General features: G+C 39.8%; 1 protein-coding gene across 3 annotated transcripts in view; it reads left to right on the forward strand.

Annotated features, from left to right (window-relative positions):
• Window positions 1–22632, forward strand: part of bbs9 (Bardet-Biedl syndrome 9) — a 174094-nt gene that overhangs the window by 108074 nt on the left and 43388 nt on the right. For all 3 annotated transcript variants that reach the window (XM_005929500.3, XM_005929499.3, XM_042223965.1), the window contains one exon: window positions 2252–2362. In XM_005929500.3, coding sequence (XP_005929562.1) covers window positions 2252–2362 — 111 coding nt within the window. The remainder of the gene's footprint in view (window positions 1–2251; window positions 2363–22632) is intronic.

Here is a 22632-nt window from a genome sequence, read left to right on the forward strand (position 1 = left end):
ACTTTAAAACCTGATGTTTGATGCTGTTGTTTCATTGCTACATTTACCTTTCTCTGAAACATCTTGAAAGATTTTGTTTATATTACATATGTTGGTGCAAATGTATACAAACAGGAGAATTCAATCTCGATGCAAGAGTCAAAAAGTGAAAGTTAATTTTGAAAAAAAATTCTTACACAATTGGACAGATGAAGAAATATCAAAAACTGTTCAGAGTTGAACTCTGAGCCACATTTTACTTGCATTAGGAAAACAAATACCTATTACATGTTTGTAGCAAAAAAGTTTTCATTTTATTTATTCAGCTTTATTTTCTTCATGGTTGACGAGAATGCAAAATTAAAACATGAATATTTTGATGTCTTGCAACAGACTTGGTACATTTACAAATGCAAATTTTCAAGAAAACGTATTGTTAAATAACTCTTGTTTCGTAGTTCACATTTGGTTTAGATTTGCATTTCTTTGTCTTTCTGCTTTTAGTTTGTTGGTAGTTCTGGGCACTTTCAGTTTTGTATTCTGGCTCCTTTCTCTTCATGATTTTATTCTCAGTCCTGGTTCAGTCTCCTTTTATAATTTGCACTTACATTTCGTTTTCCTGCCCTCCTGTGTTTTCTCTGTCAAGTATGCATATTTGTTCTCGTGTTTAATTACTTTCCGTTTTATTTTGTTAGTCTTTTGTCTCTTATGCTTTGTATTTAGTTTTACATGCCTTCGCGTGTTTTCTCAATTAGTTTCAGCTGTCCTCCCAGGTGTCTCCTGTTTCCCCTCATCACCTTGTATTTATTCTCTCAGTTTGTCTCAGTTCTTTGTCACCTCCTCCCTCATTCCCCATGGTTTTGTGTATTTAAGCGCTGTGTTCCTCTGGTTTTTGGATGCCTTGTTTCTACTCAGAGTTTGTTCTGTATTTTGTTCAATTTCAGCATTAAAGCTGTCTCTCGTGTCCTGCATTCACGTCCACCTTTTGCCTGCTAGATAGCAGCAGGCCTACATAACGTTATTAACAATTCGGAATCATTATAAACCATTAGAAATGAAAATGCAAAAACAATGTTCAACTTATAGGAAAAGAATGCTAACGGTGACATCTTAAATATGGTATGAGTCCTGTCTCGTCAGCTACTTGCGCTGATTGTTATACATGTCTTTTCTGTTATTTGTAAATGTTGATTTAAATAGAAAACATAAGACTAAATAGCTTAATTATTACCCAATTGCTATGAAATGTGATTTGGTACAACATTTTGTTGCAGGTCAGACACTATAACACTTGGATTATTACCAATCATAGGGGCTTTAATTGGGTAACATATAAATGGCTTCTATAGGCCAAAGACATTAAATTGGTGGGGTTAGGTTAACTGGTGATTCTAAATTGCCCATAGGTGTGAATGTGAGTGCAAATGGTTGTCTGTCTCTAAAACAGATTGGCGACCTGTCCAGGGTGTACCCCGTCTCTTGCCCTAAGACAGTTGAGATGGGCTCCAGCCCCCATGCGACCCTGAATTTGATAAGCGGAAAAGGCTGGATGGATGGATAAATTAAGATGGAAATGACTGAAAAAACAGCCACACCCATCGTTTGCAGCAACCACTTGCAGAGTTTTATGTTGATGATCGTTCATTGGACAAAACATGCGAATTTTTATATGTATCACATGTACACGAACATTCAAACATTAGGTTGGATTTACGTGCATAAAAATGACAGTACATTCCTTCGATCATGCAGTTTGTGGATACAAATACACAGAATAACTGCAATGTATTTGAAGTAAATATTTTAATCGATTGCAATATAGATATTACAGATCTGTGTACCCTAGGCAGTATATGGGCTAGATTTCATCAAGTTTGAACATGTTGTCTAGGGTTAGGAGTTTGGGGAAAACATGCAGACATACTTATGCTTTTAATGTGTAGGGAAGGATTAGCTGCTTTGTATTTAGAACACATTAGTTACTAAGTAATGAATGTAATGAAATAAGACTATAGGAATTCCTAGTTATTCCATACATTGACAATCTAATCAGGACCGCAACTGTGCTGCTCCTTGGATACAAAGATTTATGTTGTTCTGGCAACCCAATGGCTTTGCAGCTCAGAGGATCAAAACTGAAAGCAAACTTTATCTTCACAGACACTGCATCACACGTGTGTGTCATAACAATGTGTTTTTAAGAAAAAAAGAAGGAAAAAAAGACTTGTTGAACTTATTTTTGTAATGATTTTCCTTCATATCTTTCACTCAGGAGGTGTTGAGCCCATAGCAGAGCTGGCTGGTGATGGGGAAGAGATTGAAGTTCCACAGGAGGCGACCAAGTTCATTAAGAAGAAACAGCCATCTAAGAAAACCAAGAAAGGTAGGATCACAAACTCTATTTCCTTCTTTTGTCTCTTTATTTGGAGCTGGATATTCTCCAGCTCTTAGGCTCATCCGTCGCTCTGCTTCTTCTTGTCACACTTCCAAGCAGCCCATATCACCCCAGCAGTACATCCGCTGCATTGCTCCCAGTTTTTTACTGAATCCTAACCGGAGGCCTGACAGTGATATCTGTTCTCTGTCTGTCACACTGTTGTAATCCACCTCTGTTTTCCTCACAGCATCATGCGCTTTCTCATCTGTTATTTGTATGTAACGCTTTGACTGCTGTTGGCTCGTGGTCTGGAGAATCTGCATGGTTTTGATTCTGATCTGTGCCAAAAGATCAAATCAAACAGCAAATTTGGTTCTTCGGCTACAACACAAATAACTGTGCTTCCTTAGGTTTGTTGATTGTTTCTGTTTAAACCTGTCTCGCGCAGTTTTGTTGGTGTGACTTACAGTATGGGCAAAGTTTTAGATTAATGCTAACAGCTAAATCCTGGCTGGCCTTCTTCCATTGCTGAATTGCTTACAGCAGGCAGTGGATTTATATTTTTTTGAATCAGACAGGTTTAAACTGAAAATGTACTAGAGAACAGCTCCACCAGACTGGCAGGTAAGGTTTTGATCCTGGTTATAAAACAAAAGTCTGGAGTGTCTCTTTCAATCAGAATGATTGAAACCCCCCCCCCCCCACATTATGACAGGAGATGTTAGATCATGTCCATCTGGTTTACAGTCACCAGGACTTCACTCTCATTTTGTGCTGGGTGTTGGTTGTATTAAGTTCTCACTTTCTTTCCATCCTTCTGGCTCTGCTCCGAGTCTGTTCTTCTATCTATGAGCCTGCACAGGAAATATCTGATTAGAAGAGAAGATATGTGGTCTTGAGTAGAGCTGTGTATTGTGACTATATTTATTGTTCTAATCAAGTGAGTTCTCCTTTCATTCTCTTCCTGCGATTCATCATCCTTTTATTTCTTTTCATTCAAGTTTTTTTCTTCTTTCCTTTCCTCTCTGCTTTTTTTCCCTCTCTCAGTTACTTACCAAATTAGTTTAATCTGCGATGATATAACACATCATTTGAACCCACACAGAAAGACACTGGCCTTAACACAAAAACAATAAATACATATTGTTTCCGAGCTCCTGCCTTTGTCACACATACATATACACACACACATGGACCCACATACGCAGCCTCCTGCCAGAAAGGGGCTTCTGGTTTGCATTGAGTACAAATCCGAGTTTTATGACAGTTTGTCTTTTCTAAACCAGGGTGGATAGATTCTCTTTGATGAGCTCTACTTTCGTTAGCGGTTGGGGTGGACGTGTGTGTAACCGTGCACGTACGTGTGCACGCGTGCGGTTAATCCACTCAGGCGTCACCGCTAATGAGAAGGGGAGGTGTGGGAGACACCGAGAAGGCGACACAGGGATCATTAGATACCCACACATATACATACAGTACAGCTATACACACTCACGCACGCTGACACACACACGCACACGCACAGCCAGCATGTTTGTCAGAAGTCTGTGCTCTCTGAGCTTAGATATATGGCTTTCAGGCACACAAGGGGGTAGATGTTGAGGGTATGATATGCCTTTGTTCTTAAATGTGTTTCGGTACTTTTTAAGTCTTGAAAATTCAAGTCTACCATAAAGGAATTACAATCAAGAAATATATAAATATTACAAATAAACATGTATTTTTGTTTAGAGACTTTAAGAATTTCACCTTACTAATTGCAAAAATTACAACGACAAAAAAAAAAATCCAACAGTTGCATTAATTTTGAAATGATATGACTTAAAGAAAAAAAACACTTTGGTAAACTGCAGCCTAGGAATGACTAAATGACTTAAGCAGATCATTTATATTTCCTCTAAATATTTCTTTCCCATCATGAATGCACTCTTTCCTCAACGAAGGTTTCTTTAATTACTTTATTTATGTAACCCCTCAAACCTCACCAAAATATGCATGTGACATAAAATCTCATTGTATTTTAAAGAAATACTTGGGATCTGCTTTTTTCATTAATTGTGGTTACATGTTTAAACCAAACCAGCTTTGCTGTCTTTGAAATGTGCCAGCTAAAAGCATATAGGCACTAAATTAGACTAGAAAATGTCTGTGTTCTCTCCTGTCCTCAACCTGGAGCAACAAAGGTTTTTTTTCTTGCTTTTGTGAGCCTGTCTGATAAAAGTGCTCACTATTTCACAAATGTGATATCTGTAAGTATCAGTATATTGAATTACTATATTGCATTTCAATGAGCCAGTGGGAAACTGTGAGTAAATGAATCAGGAAATACTGATGTGAGATTTTATGACTGTAAGCAACAACCCACAGTTACCAGCTGTGTGTGGACTGGAGCCCAGCAGGATCAGAGGTCACTTGCAGTGGCGATGCACCCTGCTGCCGCCAACCTGCTGCTCCGGAACAACTGCTCATTTTCTGAAAGCAGTATAGCACTTGTAATATTGCATTTATTAGCTGCACTGAGCTCATATTGTCTGTCTGATGAGCCAGAGGTTTTATATCAAAACAGAGACTTAACAGTGCTTCCCTTCTGTGGCTTTCTCTCTTTCTCCCTCTCCCTCTCTCTCTCTCTCTCACACACACACACAGACACACACACGTCACTTTTGCCAGACATGATTGAAAAAAGCAAAATGAAAATGATCCCCAATTAGTAATGTTTGTCATGGAAACCTCCACAGCAAGTCTGTGGTTTGCGCTTAAATTGAGAAGAGGAAGGAGGGACGAAGGGAATGAGGGAAATGATTTAGGGAAGAGAGGAAGGGGAAAGGAGGGAGTGGGGGGGTTCCATAATGTCCAGACTTGTCCTGTAGCTGCCACTCCTCCTCCTGATCAGACAGAAAGACAGAGGGAGAAAATAAGAAACAGCAGTGGCTTGTAAAGCCCTTTCACATAATAATGTGATTGTTTATTAAACTTTGGAGTGAAAGTCTCTGCAGTCTGTTGGTGTTGCTCAAGGACATTTCAGCATAGAGGATGTTTCCATGTTTAAAGGCTTAACTCGGGAAAACACTGCCTGCAATTCACTATAACAATTCACTGTGCCACCACAAAAACTAATTTTGTTAGCATCATGCTTAAGTCGTTACAAGATTATTTTTTTATGCTTCATGCACAAGCCTACATGAGGTTTTGAGTATTTATTCTTCACATCCTTGTTTTGTGTTGAGTCAGTGACCTTTGTTTCTGTCAGCTCGTATAAATAAGATGATGCTGAAAACAAACACATGGCACAAATAAACATAAGGTTTCTTTCTCTTTTTTTTTTTTTACCCAAATATGAACTTTACCAATGACCATTAATCTTTCAGTACTGCCTTGTGCAAAAGCAGATAATTCAGTTTATTTGTCATAGCCACTAGTGCTTAGAAAATAACCTGAAGCTGAGCGTCCGTAAAACAAAAGAACTCATAATAGACTTCAGGAGGCTCAGACAGGTCCACTCCCTTCTCATTATAAATGGAGAATGGGTAGAATCTGTCAACCTTCGTTTCTGGGCAGATCTTACCTGGACCCACAACAGCAATGCTCTGGTAAAGAAGGCCCAGCAGCAGTTGCACTTCGTGGATTCCTGGTTGTTTGATACACATGAGCCATAACTGAAACACGAAGGCGGCGCAGAGGGTAATTAACACCGCCAAAAAAGGTCATTCACTGCCCTCTGCCACCCCTGGAGACTATCGCCAGATCCTCCCGTCTCAGGAAAACCAGGGCCATCGCAGGTGACCCCCCTGCACCCCCGCCCACAATCTGTTTGACCCGGTCGGTGCCTCAGGCTAGTCAAGTTCCACACCTCCACCTGTCAAACAGCTTCTTTCCCTGGGCCTTTCTGACCGTCAATAACCACTATCACCCCACACCCCACCCATGCCCACCAACCTCACCAATCTGAGCTATGGTCTGAGTTACCCTCATCACTCAGGTCACTCACACATACTCTAGTCAGACCAAGTCTTTTCTTTGCACTACCTATTTATTTCTGCTGTCTACTATCTATATTTTATTCTGACACAGTTGGTGTGGAGCACCAACTATTCAAGAACACAATATTGTATTGTATTCTCTTCTATTCTATTCTAAATTTTACATCACTTGGTGGCTGACCTGGAGTAAATACTGTATCTGTGGTATCAGACACAATCTGCTTATTACATATCATGCCAGTATATTGGTGATCTTCTGTCAGTGGTTTATGTCTGGCCCAACACGTACAGCAGTATTTTTGTCTTATGGTGGCAAAATGCCAAAACTGCCTTTGGGTAGAAAGGCTAGCTCGTAAATCCCATAAAACTAAAAAGCAGGGTGGTAGAGAACAACTCAGCTTAAAGCCCACATGATGCAGACAAAGACACACACAACTACCTCCGTCTTCCGCCTACCTGTCTATGACTTAAAAGTAATTAGGCACTGTGCCAAAGCCCACACTACACACAGGCCTTTCTGTTAGAGTGCATGGCAGCCGGAAAGCACATTTGGTTGACTTGAAAGGCATCAAAAGGCATCTGAGAGCAGGACAGAGGAGGAGAGAGAGGGTGAGAGAACAGTGGAATAAACTCTCTTTCCTTTCCTTGAAAAGGTGGGATGAAAGAGAGATGAAAGAGAGAGTGTCTACCTTCTTCTCTTTCCTGGTGCTGCATCTTTTTTTGTTGTTGCTCTGCTGCTCCACCCCTAAAGCCCACCTGGAATCACAGACATGATCCAGAGCAAGGACACACACACACACACACACACACACACACACACACACACACACACACATGCACATATGCACATATGCACAAATGACAACATGTAGGCACATACAACCAACTAGGAAGCTATATACAGATTGTGTGAACACACACATGCATTTTTACATATCTTTCTTTATTAGAAGAGGAGATTGGACTTGAACTCAGCCCTAACTGTGAGTTCGGTCTCTTACCTCATTTCTCTCCTCGAGTCAGTAGGATTCATTAGGTACAGTGTCAGTCTGTGGTCATTGATCTTCTTTAGCCACACCATTATAGATTTATGTTATTAGCAGCAGAAATTAGCAACCATGATAGGGCCTTGACCTTTTTTACTCAGATCTTCAGAAATCCTGGATGTGTATACTGCCATCAAACATCAGCCCTTAACTCCCACAATCATTAGCGTGTTCTATTGGTTATCGATAAAGGTCATTCTGGCATGTCAGTATTGCTTGTGCATCTGGCAGTTTGCATTACCTATTTACTTTCACCCCTTTGAACGTACTTTCTGTATTAGCTTGAAAAGGTTTGTCGATTATGCCTTGAATCCAGATAAAGGCTGTTGCACATTATTGACTCTTTGTAACAGTTAGAAAGAAACAAAAACGAGTGGAAAGAAAATCTGCATTCACACACGAGGTCTGGACAAAATCCAAATCATGTTGCTCTTTCTCACATGTAGAGCACAACAAGGGATTTTCCATCTTAGATGGATTCCCACTATAGGACACTTTACTTCCACTCACTGTGTGAATTTGTGCTGAGTTTGAATCCAGTCGGTCATTACACAAGGGAGCTGCAAGATAGAGTTCATTATAATTTTTGTCATCCTGCTGATTTAGACATTTGTATTCCTAATAATGTCTGCATTGCATTTGTGAAAACCCCTACAGATGAGACAAGCGGATGAATCAGCCTTCGAGGTTATCAGTCATGTAAAATTCCCAATGAAAGGTACCCTGTTTCAAACAAGACATCCTAGTAAGTAAACACAATTAGCATTTCCCTGTGTTCACATCATCCAAAGAACTGTGAAAATGTGTCTAATAAATCAGCAATTCAAAAATAAACAAAACAATGCACACATCAAAGACAGCAAATGCGTTTCTTTGTACTTTGCAGCTGAGCAGCTCAATATTTTAGTCAACATTTCATTGCTTGGCTCATCAGCAAGATGTGTTGACAGGAAAACAAGTAATGTTCAATTCAGAGATGTTTTGAAGCTCTTTTATGTGATGATTTGGAACAGAAAAGCTTGTAATCCACACGACTATGTGAGTCTTTAGTTTTTTGGCACATAGTGTTCTTGTATTCACACACCGAGTTGGCCATGCTCCATACCTTCATCGCCGAGGTCGCTGCAAGGTGCTGTTTGTTGGTAACCCCTGAAATAGATGTTGGACACCAGATGTCAAGTCAGCCATGAAGAGGCTGAGGAAATAATCCTCCTGTGCTTAGTTAGGTTGTGGGAATTTGTGGTGGCCAACAGGTAGGGGCAGGTTAAAGGTAGTGCAGCTTTGGCAGTAGCTGAAACAGACTTTTGGTCATCCTCAAAGCGATTCAGGCAAGTTGCTAAGGAGAGGGAAGGGATGTTCTGCCCACATGCTGCAGTCAGGCTAAAGTGCTGCTTAACTCACATGGGGGCGTAGTTAATCACCGACAAGAATATCTTCTGATATTGTATGCTGAGGTACTGTACTCTTTTGTATAATATATTATACTGAGATCTCCTCAGTTCTGCTGATTCCCATCCTGTTTGTATAACACTGGGCCACCACACAGATCAGACAAGCATCAACCTCTTCGGGGTTCTTGAGGCAGTCAGAGTTTGCCCAAGCAGTAGACTTGTTGATTGTTGATTCTGAGAGACCTCTTCGGGGTCTGAGAGACACCCTGGTCAAACGCCATGTCTCTCAGGGTGTTCTGTGGTCGGTGCTTCCAGACTTTTAAGGTGTTGGACTTCTTACAGGTTATTCATACCTTGTAAAACCATAGTGAGAGCATGGCTGTCATTACCAACAATAAGTCTGTATTTTCTGAATTCTCTCAGGGCTGCTCTTTGTCACCTGAATTTCTAGGTATAGCCAAAGGGTGGAAGGTTTGGCAGACTCAATATTCTGTCTTTTCTTTTTGTGGATGATGTGATCCACTTCATTTGAGTGGTGACCTCCAGCTTATGCTGGGGTGGGTTGCAGTAAAATGAAAAGTGGTGGGGATAGGACCTAGCACCTCTAAATCATTGTAACTATCTGTTGTGGCAAAGAGAGAAATCAGGGGCAGGTTAAGGGTAGTGCAGCTTTGACTGTAGCTGAAACAACAAAGTTGATGATTTACTGGTTAGTCTTCATATGGCCATGAACTTTGGAAAGTGATTGAAAGTATAAGCAGAAAATGAGTAGAATTACAGTTTGCTCATCAGCAACTTTTGAGTATGTAGGTGTCTATATTTAGGAATTTAATTTTGAATAGTTTCAAGGTGGTTTCAGGTCTTGTATATGATTCACACAACATGTGAATCTGCCACCTGGCTGTAGCTCAGGTGGCAGAGCAGGTCAGCCACTAATCAGAAGGTCGGTGGTTCGATCCCAGGCTGCCTTCTGGCTGCATGCCAAATATCCTTGGGCAAGATACTAACCCCATGGTGGTGGTCAGAGGGCCCGGTGGCGCCAGTGTCCGGCAGCCTCGCCTCTGTCAGTGCGCCCCAGGGCAGCTGTGGCTACAATGTAGCTTGCCATCACCAGTGTGTGAATGTGTGTGTGTGAATGGGTGAATGACTGAATGTAGTGTAAAGCGCTTTGGGGTCCTTAAGGACTAGAAAAGCGCCATACAAATGCAGGCCATTTACCATTTACCATATGACACTTCCACCGAATTTACATGCAGACAGATGAATAAATCTACGCAAGCATACGCATCCATTGCAGCTTCCTTCCCAAGTAAGTTGTGTTGTCAGCGACAGAGTGATGCCACGCAGGTAATGAAACTTGTAGTGGCTCAGTGAGAACCAGTGTTAAGAAACCAGAGGAAACTTGTACTAACATGGCTGAAATACACAGTCCTGCTGTGTCAATCTGTCTGTCAGACTACAGAAGCACGATGAACAGAGCTATCAACTTACTGTCACACAGGGTGGCTGCTACTCACATCCAGAAGCTGCACACACATGCACACATCACTCTCAGCAGGCAGGTTTCCTCATCCTGAACAGGATTCTCTGGGGCTGTGGCCAGAGTTTCTGACCCAAGGATTTCTGTTGTAGACGTGTTCACGGTTGTTGATGGGTGTGACAGATAGAGGTCTGGATTCCCAGCTCACCCCCCATGAATAAAAACACAGACAGAAAATGAGCCCTTGTCTGGCCTTCCATACACACTAACTCACACACACACACACACACACACACACACACACACACACACACACACACACACCAGGGTTAATGTTAAGTGTCCTTACAGATGGAAAGTAAAATATGTGGCTGATGACTCTAGCCTTGAATGTTGGATGTGCATGTGGAGATGAAGTATGTGTCAGTGTAAATGTTTAATGGTGTTTATGGTCTGTAAAAATGGGTGTGGTCATTACTCAAGTTAAAACCTCTAATCTGTGGGTAAGGAAATGCATATTGCTTGGGGGGCACATGTTTTATAAAGTTACAACTTTATGAGCTTGTTAATTATTGCCACTGGTGATGGACACTATGATAGCACATTAATCATCCTCCTTGCAGTCTGATTTACTCTCTGTATATGTGTATAGATTAGTAAATTAGTTACATGAGAGCAGATTATCCAAATGTAAAATGTCTTGCTTAACTTTCCATTTTTGATTTTTAAGATTTCATGTTATGTTTTTAAATTCTTTAGTGGGTTGGCACCAAAATGTCTTACTGATCTCTTAACATAGTATGCCTCTTTGAGATCACTGAGGTCTGCTGGCCAGTTACTCCTCCATGTCCTAAAGACTGGACTTAAGAACATGAGGAGATCAGCTTTTCAGCCACAGAAGCTGTATAGTGAGTTTGCCTCTGATGTTAGTGACAAGGTGACTGTGGGGGAGGCAGGTTAAGACCTAAACAAAGGACTCCAAAAGCACCAAGTAAAACTCAAAAAACACTTTATTGCTGAAGCTTACAAAGGGAATATGACAAAGTCCAGGAATGAATGAATAAACTTAAGGAATCTAACTAGGAACACACGAAACAAAAAGCAGACAGTCTAGAGAGGGAATACACGTCAAAGGGCAAGGAAAGCCTGAGACAATATATACACACCACACAGTAGTTAATTACAGGAGATGGAAAACACCAGGGAACACAGCTGACTGGAATCTGACTAAAAAGAGCAGAGGTAAACACAACACACAGGATGAGGAAATAAAACAGAAAATAACAAACAAAGACCAGGACTAAGACGTGAACTTGACACAGTTACAGGAGATACATAAACATGGAAACATGACTGACTGGAGAAACAGAAGAGGATCACAAAAGATGATAACTAAAGATTACATAACCTAATGAGGAACACAGACTGAAGCACAAGCCAACATTATACCGATAGGACTGGATGCTGAGCTACATCTCAAAATCCAAAGGGAAAAAATCATTATCTCACAGAAAACTCAAAACATCACAAAACTCAAAATGCTGGGTTAGGACCGTGACAGTTGGCATGAGTGGCCACCTTGCACATTATTAAAAATACACCTTAAAACTAATTTTTATTCTTGGCTTTCAACCCAAAGTAAGAGTTGACACTTACTTAAATGGTTGGGGTTTTTTTTAATCCGTTTGATATATTTATTGATATGTGTGTGTCCATGTGTGCATAGTGCATCTGATATTTTATTATATAACCCTCCTTTTATCTATACAGTTCTGTGGTTAGCTTTGTTGTTTTAAATGTGCTTCATAAATAAGTAAAATTAGATTGGAAAATTTTAAATATTGTTACAGTGGTGATTACTTGTTTTTAACATGAATGTTTGGGGTCTTTTTGTTGTCTGTAAGCACAGCCACGATCAACCACCTACTATTCAAAACTTCTGTTTCCAAGGAGCAGCCAATCAATTTTTCAGTTCAATTTAATTTTATTTATATAGTGCCAAATCACAACAACAGTATTGTACAGTAGATCCTACAATAATAGATACAGAGAAAAACCCAACAATCATACAGTATGACTCCCTATGAGCAAGCACTTTGGCGACAGTGGGAAGGAAAAACTCCCTTTTAATGGGAAAAAACCTCCAGCAGAACCAGTCTCAGGGAGGGGCGGCCATCAGGGTTTTAATAGTTTTGCAATTTTCATTAGTTTTTATTTTTATTTAGTTTTGACTTCAAATTTTCAATTTTATATCAGTTTTAATTAGTTTTTACCAGTTGTTTGCTAGTTTAGTTTTTATTTTTTTGAACATCCTTAGTTTCAGTTTAGTTTTGATTAGTTTCAGTTATAGTTTTAGTTGTGTTTGTAATAATTAAGTGTAACAAAATCCCAGTTTCATCATATCAGTCATGCTCTTCTGCTTATCCTTGGGTATGTTGCTATTCCAGCTACCATACCCTGCACCCTGGACAGGTCGCCTGTCTGTCGCAGGGCTAACACGCAGAGACAGACAACTCACATTCCCACCTATGGGTTCTTAATAAATAAATAAATAAATAAAGGCAGATGAACAACCATTGATACCAGGCAACTATAAAATGTATATCTTGGCCCCAATGAGACTATTAACTCTTGCAGCACCGGGTGTTCATAATTTTGGTTCAAGTGAATTGATAAACTTTTTGAAGGCAATTGACTCACACAGTTATGTAGATATCCCCGTCCTGTTGTCTCGGGATGCATCACGCTGCCTTGCCTGGGGTTAGCGTCTGTTTCTGGGGATGAGGGTTGAGTGTGCTCCCTTACCTTCTCAAGGTAAGCTAGGTTAGCCTTCTTGTGTGAGCTTTTCAAGTGCACTTTAAGGTTTGTGGGATTTTTTTCCTCATAATTTGTCTCTTTCCACTACAAGACACTTGCTTTATCCAAAACACAGTCATATTCAAAGTAATCCCAAATTGGACTCTGGCGCTTTCTCCCGACTTTTCCTGACATGATTCTGCGCGTGGACGGAGCAGCAACACAGACGACTCGACTAACGTACTGCCACCTGCTGGCATAATGAGACACAGCAAGAAAAAAATCTGGAAACTAAACTTCATTTTCACCCTTGACTATTGTATGACACGCACACATCAATGAAAACTAAACACATTTTTGCTATAAATTCAGTTAATTTTAGTTAGTTTTGTGAACACTCATTACAGTTTTAGTTAGTTTTCCTTTTTTTGTTTTTATTTTTATTTCCGTTAACGAAAATGTTTTTTCACTTCTAGTTTTCGTTATTTCGTTAGTTTTCGTTAACGATAATAACCTTGGCGGCCATCGACCGGTTGGGGTGAGAGAAGGAAGACAGGATAAAGACATGCTGTGGAAGAGAGACAGAGATTAATAACAGATATGATTCAATGCAGAGAGGTCTGTTAATACATAGTGAGTGAGAAAGGTGACTGGAAAGGAAAAACTCAATGCATCATGGGATCCCCCGGCAGCCTACGTCTATTGCAGCATAACTAAGGGAGGATTCAGGGTCACCTGGTCCAGCCCTAACTATATGCTTTAGCAAAAAGGAAAGTTTAATTTTTTTACATTTTTTATTTTTTTGCCTGTCCCGTTTGGATCTTTAGCCATCAGAATTGTTGTCTGAAGGCCAAGAAAGATGCCAAGCGGATTTACTTTACCAAGTGGATCATCATGGCCTTGCCATATTGGTCCATTTGATTGACCTTTATTATAATTATGTATTTATTTATTTGATTTTCGGTTGTTACAGACGGGACAGACATGACTGGGGGATAGGACAGGGAGGAAGAATGAAAGAAAGAGAGGGAGAGAAAGAAAAATAGAGGGGAGAAGAGATGGTGAGAAAGGGGGAAGAGAAAAAAAAAGAAAAACAAACAAAACACCTGGATCACCTGTATGGAGAAAAATAGAAGAGAAAACAAACAAAAAAGAGCAACATAATAAAAACAACACCATCACAATAAACTAGCTAACAGTAGATAACAGTAGATGCTAAATATTACATGTTATTGTGCAGCACGCAAGATTGACAGCGCACAATGTGCTTTGAGGTAGCAGCCAAGAAAGGTGTAGTTTGTGTCTGTGAACACCTGTGTGGATCAGCACGCTTGTATTCAAAAGGTTTCTCCATGTAACGATCTGCTAGGGAGTGTGGGGAGCCATAGCCCCGTCCCCCAGGGCATGAAGCAGGTATGGAGGAGATCCAGGCCCCAGACATCCAGAGGCCCCAGAGTACGAGGACCCAAGGAGGACCACCACAGGGGGCAACGTGCCACCCTCCTGGGAAGAGCTGAGGAGAGCCCCAAACGAGAGGTCACCCAGCAGCCACGGAGCAGAGGCCAGAGGGGGTTGCAGTGACGTGCCCGCGGGCTCTGCCGGCAGCCAGCTGTGCCAGAGAGGACCGAGCCTCAGGCCCAGAGGCCTGAGGGCACCCCACCCCCCGGAAGGGCCCAGCCGGGACAGGCGCCAGGCCCCGCCAATCGCCACCAGGAGTGAGTCGGTACATACATGAGCGCCCAGCCCCAGACACCAAGAACCACCAACACACCAACGTCTGAAGGGCATCAGCCACTGGCAGGGAGTGTGGTGAGGGAGATAGGCCTCCATACCTCGGAGAGCCTGAGATGATTCCCAGAGAGGTGGAGTGTAAGACCCAACCTATAGACACAGACGAACAGGCACACAGCCTAATCTTAAAAGTAGAGATAGTGTCTGTCTCCTGAATCCAAACTAGAAGCTGGTTCCATAGAAGAGGGGCCTGAAAACAAGGCTCTCCCTCCAATTCTACTTTTAAAGACAGTTGGCTTATGGGGGGTGGCCTTAAGAGGAGGCCAGCTAATTCGGATCGATTTGGTGGATGAACAACGGACTACACCAAAGCACATTTTAACAATATATAGCAATATAACAAGCCGAGTAATAACAGTAGTAAAGTTACTGCACAGAACTACAAAATCTGAATATTTGAAAGTTAGAATGATTTGTTTAGGCCTCCATTATCTCCTTTATGGAAAGAGCAAGACATTGTGGAATGTGTGCAAATGTCTGTTTGTGTTTGTGCACATGAGCGACTGTGTATTTGTGCATAAAACCTGCAGCAGATTCACTGCAGTTCTTCTTACACTTGTTTCGTGTCATCCCATAATGCAAATTGAGGTTAGCAGTGTTCCTATTCCTGCCAGCACAACCAGTAACACAGCAAACTGGCCAGACCTGTGACCTGTCAGCCAAATTCACCATGACTTAAAAGATGAAAACATTTAAGATTTGCATGCAAACCAGTGATAATAATTCAGCTGTGGATTGGTTCTGGTACTTTGCTGGAAGAAAAAAAAATTCCCCTTCTGTGTTTTTAGATTTAGAGGCACGTTGGAGTGCCACAAGAGTTTATATTTTTGCCTAATCGGGGGTTACATGGCATTTAAATTAGTGTGGCGTATTCACTAAATTACAGCTGGGTTTTAAACGCGTGTCCCCGAAGTCAAACATGTCAAATGGGTGTTCTCAAAATAAAACTGCTTTCTTCCCTTATTCCAAATCATCACGTGTGTGCTCCTCCAGTCCAGCTTGGTGTTGTTTGTGAGCTCTACACATCCAAATGTTTGTCAACCAATTTAAAGTCCAATCTTCCGCAGTTGTCAGTTCCTAGAACTATAGTGTAAGTCCCTCATATCCAACTCGGGAATTCATTTGAACCTCAATCAGATTCTCTCTTTCCCAACAAAAACTCCTACATTTTCTTGATTTCCTGTTTTTTAACATCTTGATAAAACTATATTTAAAACTATTCTTAAATTTATTTTTCCAAGGGTCAAATGTAAACCAAAGTATGAAACCATCTGTCATCAAAATACCCATCAAAAGGCTACAAGCGTTTCCTTTTAGGCAACATTTTTCTCAGGTTATTTAAAAAAGCCAGAGAATTAAGAGAAAACATTTCCAAATATGTTAATTTAGTTTCCTCACCAAAAATGAGGGTTTATTTATGAAAAAAGTGAAACCATATCTGAGGTCACTGTCAGAGATAAGAAGCAATTGCAGAAGGAACAGAGACTCCCCTCTTTGATCCTAACTGCACAGGAAAGAAAGGTCATCCCATCATCGCTCTGACCTCTTGTCTGCTTTTAATCTCCAGGCTTGTAACTTGTCAACAACATTTTTAGGTAGCAACATTTGCTCTTATACTGTAACTCCTAAGCTTACGCATGCCAACAAAATCCCCACCGCATGGCTATCAGACCATCTCATGAGCTATTTGTTGGCTGCGGTTGTGTTGACGGAGCACTGATGAGATGCTTGGCTGTTTAATGTGTATGTAATGTTCCACTAATGTCTCTGCAGCAGCTTTATCTGATATGCTATTCCTGGTCAGAAGCTAATGCTCGCAGATATAAATGAGGACGCTGTTCCAAATATTTGTTGTTTGGTCGGGTACCAGGTTGGACTAATGCATATGGCCTTGTTGGACCCTGTAATGGAAAGTTCAAGAGTTTTAAGCCTTTTAATAGCCATTAAGTCCTGTCATTGACCTTGTGTTGGGATAGCTCATTCAGTGGTATTTGTGTTGGAGATGGTGATAAAGTTCTGTAAAAGCAGGATTCTGGAGAGTGTCTTGAAGCTCGTGGGAAAACCAAACATGTTAATGAACCAGTTACATTTTTTTGGTTGTGTTTGGTTTTTGTTTTTGTTTTTTTTTGAGCTAAGATGATGCAAAGAACAGCTCAATTAGTTTCGCATGCAGTAATAAATCGTATGCTGCTCAAATGTCTCCTGGCATTTCTCATTTCTTATCACAGCCTACTGATACAGTAATACATATTAATAAAATGTGAAAACTGTCAAAAAAAAACTTGATCGATTGGTTTAAAGTGTGCTGGGTCTTCATCAGCTCATGATAACACATTAATTACATGTACTACTCTAGTCACATTTTAGGCCGAAGAAAATAGGTTTTAATACATCGCCAACAGATACAAAATCATTGGTATCACACTGATATAAACATTGAAAAGTGTATGAGACTTACATATTGTATTTATACAGTGAAATTAAGTCGGTTAAAAGTATTATGGTGTTTTCATTCAAAATAGGATATATTCTGTGATCCACAGTTTCAGTAGGTTTCCTTTCACATTACTAATTACTGGTAATTAATTACTAGTTACTAATTACAAGCAATTAATGTGCAATATTGAGGAAATTTTAAAACGGGAAATCTTGATTTAATGGCAAGTTGGGTAATTGCCTGATTTTTCTTGAAGCACAAGAGCTATAATGGCCAAGCATCCAAACATAAATTCTGACAATTATAGAAGCAGACTTTTCATGGAAACAAATTATTGTAATTTTTTTTCTTCTGTTCTTTTAAAATAAGATGCATTCTGTCATACACCATAACAATTTATTAGCTTTCCTTTAGGTTAAATAGTGAAGTCTAATAGACTTTTTATGGCTTAACAGTCAAATAAAAAAATTAACCAATTAATGTGTGATATCAAGTAACTTTTGATTCATAGTTATATAGTCTTAATGTGTTCAAAACACACATGTTTTGGCATCTCCAAAGATTTCATCTATCAACAAACCAGCATCACATTTTTGGAGTTTCTCTGGTTTCAATAAGGAGAAAGAGGGAATACTTGAACGGGAAAAACAGCCACTTTGGGAAAAATATATCAACTCTTATTAAGCCGGTATGATGCAATAGGGAGTTTCATCAAAGCAATCTAATTAATCAAAGGCGTGTTGATAAGTTTCTGTAAATTATAGCTAACAGAGACTGGGAGAGAAGGAGGGAGGGAACAAAGAGGAAATAGATTTTGGGAAGAGGTTTGGAGGGAGAAATAGGGAGAAAAGGAGGGGCAGGAACTATTCTGGCTATGATAGCCATCAACAAACCAGACAGTCTTTCAGAGGTGGAAACCCAGATGTGTATATGTGTGTTTCCCCTCAGGTCATGTAACATGTGGTAAGGAGGCTGTGTTTTTGCGGTAGTGTCCATTCAGGCTCTTGTTCCTGGGGGAACCTTCCAGAAGGAATGAACATGCTTCCTCTGGGAGACTGCTGTAGGAAGTGAAGCTTCCAGCTTAGTGGAACTGACCTTCACACCCCCTGCTGCTTTTCACATTAAGGCCATGGCAGCTATGTTATGGGATATAACCGTTAATCTAATACATTTTATGGTTGCTATTCTGGGTCATTCCTGCTATACAGGTTTCGGCTGCCATAACTAATAATAAGGAAATGGGCATGATTTTTAATACTCTTTGAAAAGAGTGATATATTTGACTGTCTGAATAAGATAGTGGCCAACCTAGTAAACTTGAATTTTAACAACTATCAAAGCAGATTGTTCATGGAAGAACTTATAAATGCATGTTGCCATAATTCTGACACTTTCATTTTCTTCTTCCTGAAAGAAAGTTCACGATAAGCAAATATTTATAATGTTTATTTTTTCTACAAATTGTTGTTAATTTTGGTACATCAAATCCATTCATTGTCTTTCAGTTTTGGAATTACTTTTGCATGTTTTAGTCTAATTTACTAAAGGGGGAAGTAAAAGATTGTTCATGACAACTTGTGTTTTTGTTGGCCAATCATGTTTTCTTTTACTTAAGAAAAGTGTCTTATTGGATGGAAGGAAGAATTGTATATTACACGGTGAGCCAAATAAGGAACCAGTCTAGCCATTACATTGTGTAATCAACATTTACTTAATCAACATTTACTAAACTATAAGCTCAAGTAAAAACCTTGTCTTTCAATAATTTCAAACTAAATGCGTCCACAAAACGTCCTGGTCATTGTTTGTTTATCAGCACTAAATCAACATACGTGACCACAGGTTTAGCCAAGAAAACAAAATGAAATAAACTGCACACCTGGAAGATGCATATATCTATTTGATGCAGTGAAACTACAAGGTAGAGTTAACAAGCATTATAAAAAGACTCAAAATTAATTAATTAATGATTCTACATGATTATATGGTAGGTTAACGCAGCAGTTTGAGTTCGCAAGTTGCAAACTCAAAGGAGGAAAATACCTCAGCCTTAGTAAAACACGTGCTCTGCATACTATTCCTCAAAGTATTGTTAAGTACTTGAACTTAGTTCAAGTTAACTTGCATATTTGGTTATGAATTCTGTTGTAATACTATGCATTTATTTAGTATAAACATGAATTGTTATTGAGTGTAAGATGAAAATAAATGAAAATAAGCATAGAAATATTATCTGTTAAATAATAATTACACAATTGATGGATGAGATTGCATTTTAAAAGCAAAATATAAGTACCAGCACCCATGGAGATTAGAAAATAAAACCATGTTTGTTTGTGATGTTTCTAAAATAATATTTCACCGGTGTTAATGGCTCTGCTCTTGCCACAACGACAGCTTTAAAAGGATAAAGTTTGCACTTTTGCTCCATCCCCCTTAAATTCCCTCAACCTCCACCCTATCTCTGATTTTTTTTAACAAGGGACCTTTAATTTGGCGAGAAGGAAGCAATGAATTGTAAAGTACACTTTTCCACCAACGGCCTGGGAAGAGTGGACCTCTTTCTGTGTCCCTCCACTTTGCCTAATGCAAAACCCAATAGGTAACACATGTGGTACTTGAGCTGCTACTGCACTCCTCTTAATCACTTGTCATCCATGTCCCTTTAATTCTGTTTGTTTTCTCTTTTCTGTGCTCAGTCCTCGATTAATAAAAAAGGGATATGCAATAATCAGGTACACTCAGGCAGAGTTTAAATGTGGAAAGTACGATCCATCTTTTTGCTGCACAAAAATATGAAGCAATAAAATTCTTTATTCTCTAAATTGAATGTTTTCATTATATATTTTGTTGTGAGATTTGTTGTCAAATGTGTGGATCTTGGGCAGCTTCTGTGTGTGTTTGTGTTCTTGTTTAGGGAAAGTGCGCGTGTGTGTGAGAGGAGAGTTTATCAGAGGAGACATGTCAATTAGCGGGGGGGTACAGAAGGCAGAGGCAAAGGTTATAGGTCAGGCTGGGGGGATTCGTCAGCTGTCACTAACTATAAAAACTTACTGTGTTCCAATGCCTGTCTGTGTGTTTGTGTGCGTGCGTGCGTGCATGTCATTGGGAGGGCCTCGTTGTGGGTCAGAAGCCACTGAGCCGAGACTGGGAACAGACACACAGCTCCCTGTGTGTGGTTTGTGACACCTTCTCCTGCAACAAGCCTGAAGGCACAAATTAAAACAGTCTCCTCTGAAAGACAAAGTCCTTTTTTATTTCTCTGTTTCTCATTTATTTAAATGGTATTCACCGTGTACTCCTTGAAGCTACTAAAATAGGCACAAATATATGATATAACAATTATTTATAATAATAATATAAATATTAGCTTTTAGATATCTTATATATGTGATATTTATAGATGTCAACTTTTTAAAAAAAACACAAAACGGTGTATTCTGTATTATGGAAAGTTCTCTAAAGTCAAAAACAGACACCAGCTCATCAAGTTCAAACTCATTTAAACGTCTATTAAACATAGTTAGTTTTATTGGGGATTTGTTCATTTGTGTAACAGGTGCCAAGTGCCTAAATGTGAGCAATTTTATCTGAAACATCTTTTAAAATCTATTATTCTAATTATTTTTGACATTGCTGACTGGATTTTGCTCAGTGTGTAATTTTAACTCCAGTCTTATTAGTTAGTAGTTTGAATCATCATTTATATCACTAATTGAATGACAGCAAAAATCTGGTATCACTGACATAATGAAAGAAGTAAGGGCTGAGCAGCATACCATGAACCAGAAATACTATCATTCAGATATTAAACTGATCCTAGTCGATTCTTTTGGTTTTGGTTTTGTTTCTTTAAAAAACCTTTGGTTTGTTTGGAGCTTTTTTGAGTGACTGCACTTTTTTCTTGTTGTTGTTTCTGATTTTGTTGTTAAAATTAAGCCATACTTTGGTGAACTGATTTTTGCTCCTTTAAGAAAGCCTACATTAAATATTTCATAAATAAACAAAGGAAAAGTTAAATCTGTCACACTGAATGATGACTCTGAGGTCATTTCACTTTTCCAAAGTTCACATATAGACTTTCTAGAGGTTTGGAAATTACCTGTTCCTCTGAGAGCTTAAGTGTTTTCTCTAGCAGAGCGAGAAGTGATCAGTGTCAGTAAAAAGAGTTAGGCCAGTTTTCTGTTTTGGCAACTTCTCAAAACAAAGTACAGGCTTTCGACCGCAGACAGAAGCATTATGGGTACATAATGCCTTCTTTCCTCGCCATCCTTTCTCTCCTCCTCACGCCCTCCATTCTTCCTTCCATCTCTCGCAGTCTGGTGTTGTGTGCGCAGGAATAAGAGTAGTGTATATGTGTGTGATCAGAGGACATGATTAGTTTCCTTCATTAGGCTAAAGGCCGGGCTTTGCTCCATAGCAAATATTGGGCCATGGAAATGAGACATTTGCACACACACATGCACACTTTGAAAGGGCACACCTCTAACACTCGTCTAATACGGGCTCTGAGTCCTGGACAGGACATTGCTCATTTATTCAGCAAATGGACATGCACACACATTCAAGCGCACGCACACACAAACTTGAACAGTCATATTCACACACACATTCAGACACACACATTCTGACCACATTTTGACTCTTTCCCTCTCATGCAGGGGGAAACGCACACACGCATTCTGGCCTCATACACACTGCCCAGTCCCACCACACACACTCAAATATATCCCCATGGAAAACACACACACTCACACACATGTGCCAAAGCAAATAGGCGCAGGTTGTGGCACAGCAGTGTGTTCCTGCGGCTTTAATTAATTCCAGCGATTAATGAGACGTGATCAGTTCCAGACTGAGTTGGGCACACAGCCCTGGGTGTGAGAGCTGCCTCCCAGCAACACACACCTTGATGAAAGTTGGTTGTACATTAGGGAGTGTCTGTGCATAAACGGGGCTCCTGTAATAATTTTAAAATGTGTGTGCAAGGTGTACCTTATTTCTTTTCAAGGTGGACCTGTTATTCTCATTACCGGCTCCATATTTTTTGTCCTTAGCCTCTGCTGAAGAAGCTTTGCATGATTCACAGTTCAAAATAAATCTTTAGTTATCTTATACCTGGCCTCCAACTTTATCCACTTTATGAAACAAGACATTTTAACTCTTTTTCTTTTTAAGCCCACTCTCCCTTTAAGCCAGTTTTATTCTGATTGCTGGCCCCTTGAAAACAGATGGTTTAAACCACAGGTGAGCTATGCTTACAGCTAACTAAAGGACTATTTTAAGGGCATCTTCCCTCTTTGACAATAGTGAAAATCAAGAGATACAATCAAGAGTATTGGAGAAGCTGTTTGA

This window comes from Haplochromis burtoni, unplaced genomic scaffold (assembly GCF_018398535.1).
Source record: "Haplochromis burtoni strain Fernald_Lab_line unplaced genomic scaffold, NCSU_Asbu1 Contig_124, whole genome shotgun sequence".
NCBI classification, from domain to species: domain Eukaryota; kingdom Metazoa; phylum Chordata; class Actinopteri; order Cichliformes; family Cichlidae; genus Haplochromis; species Haplochromis burtoni.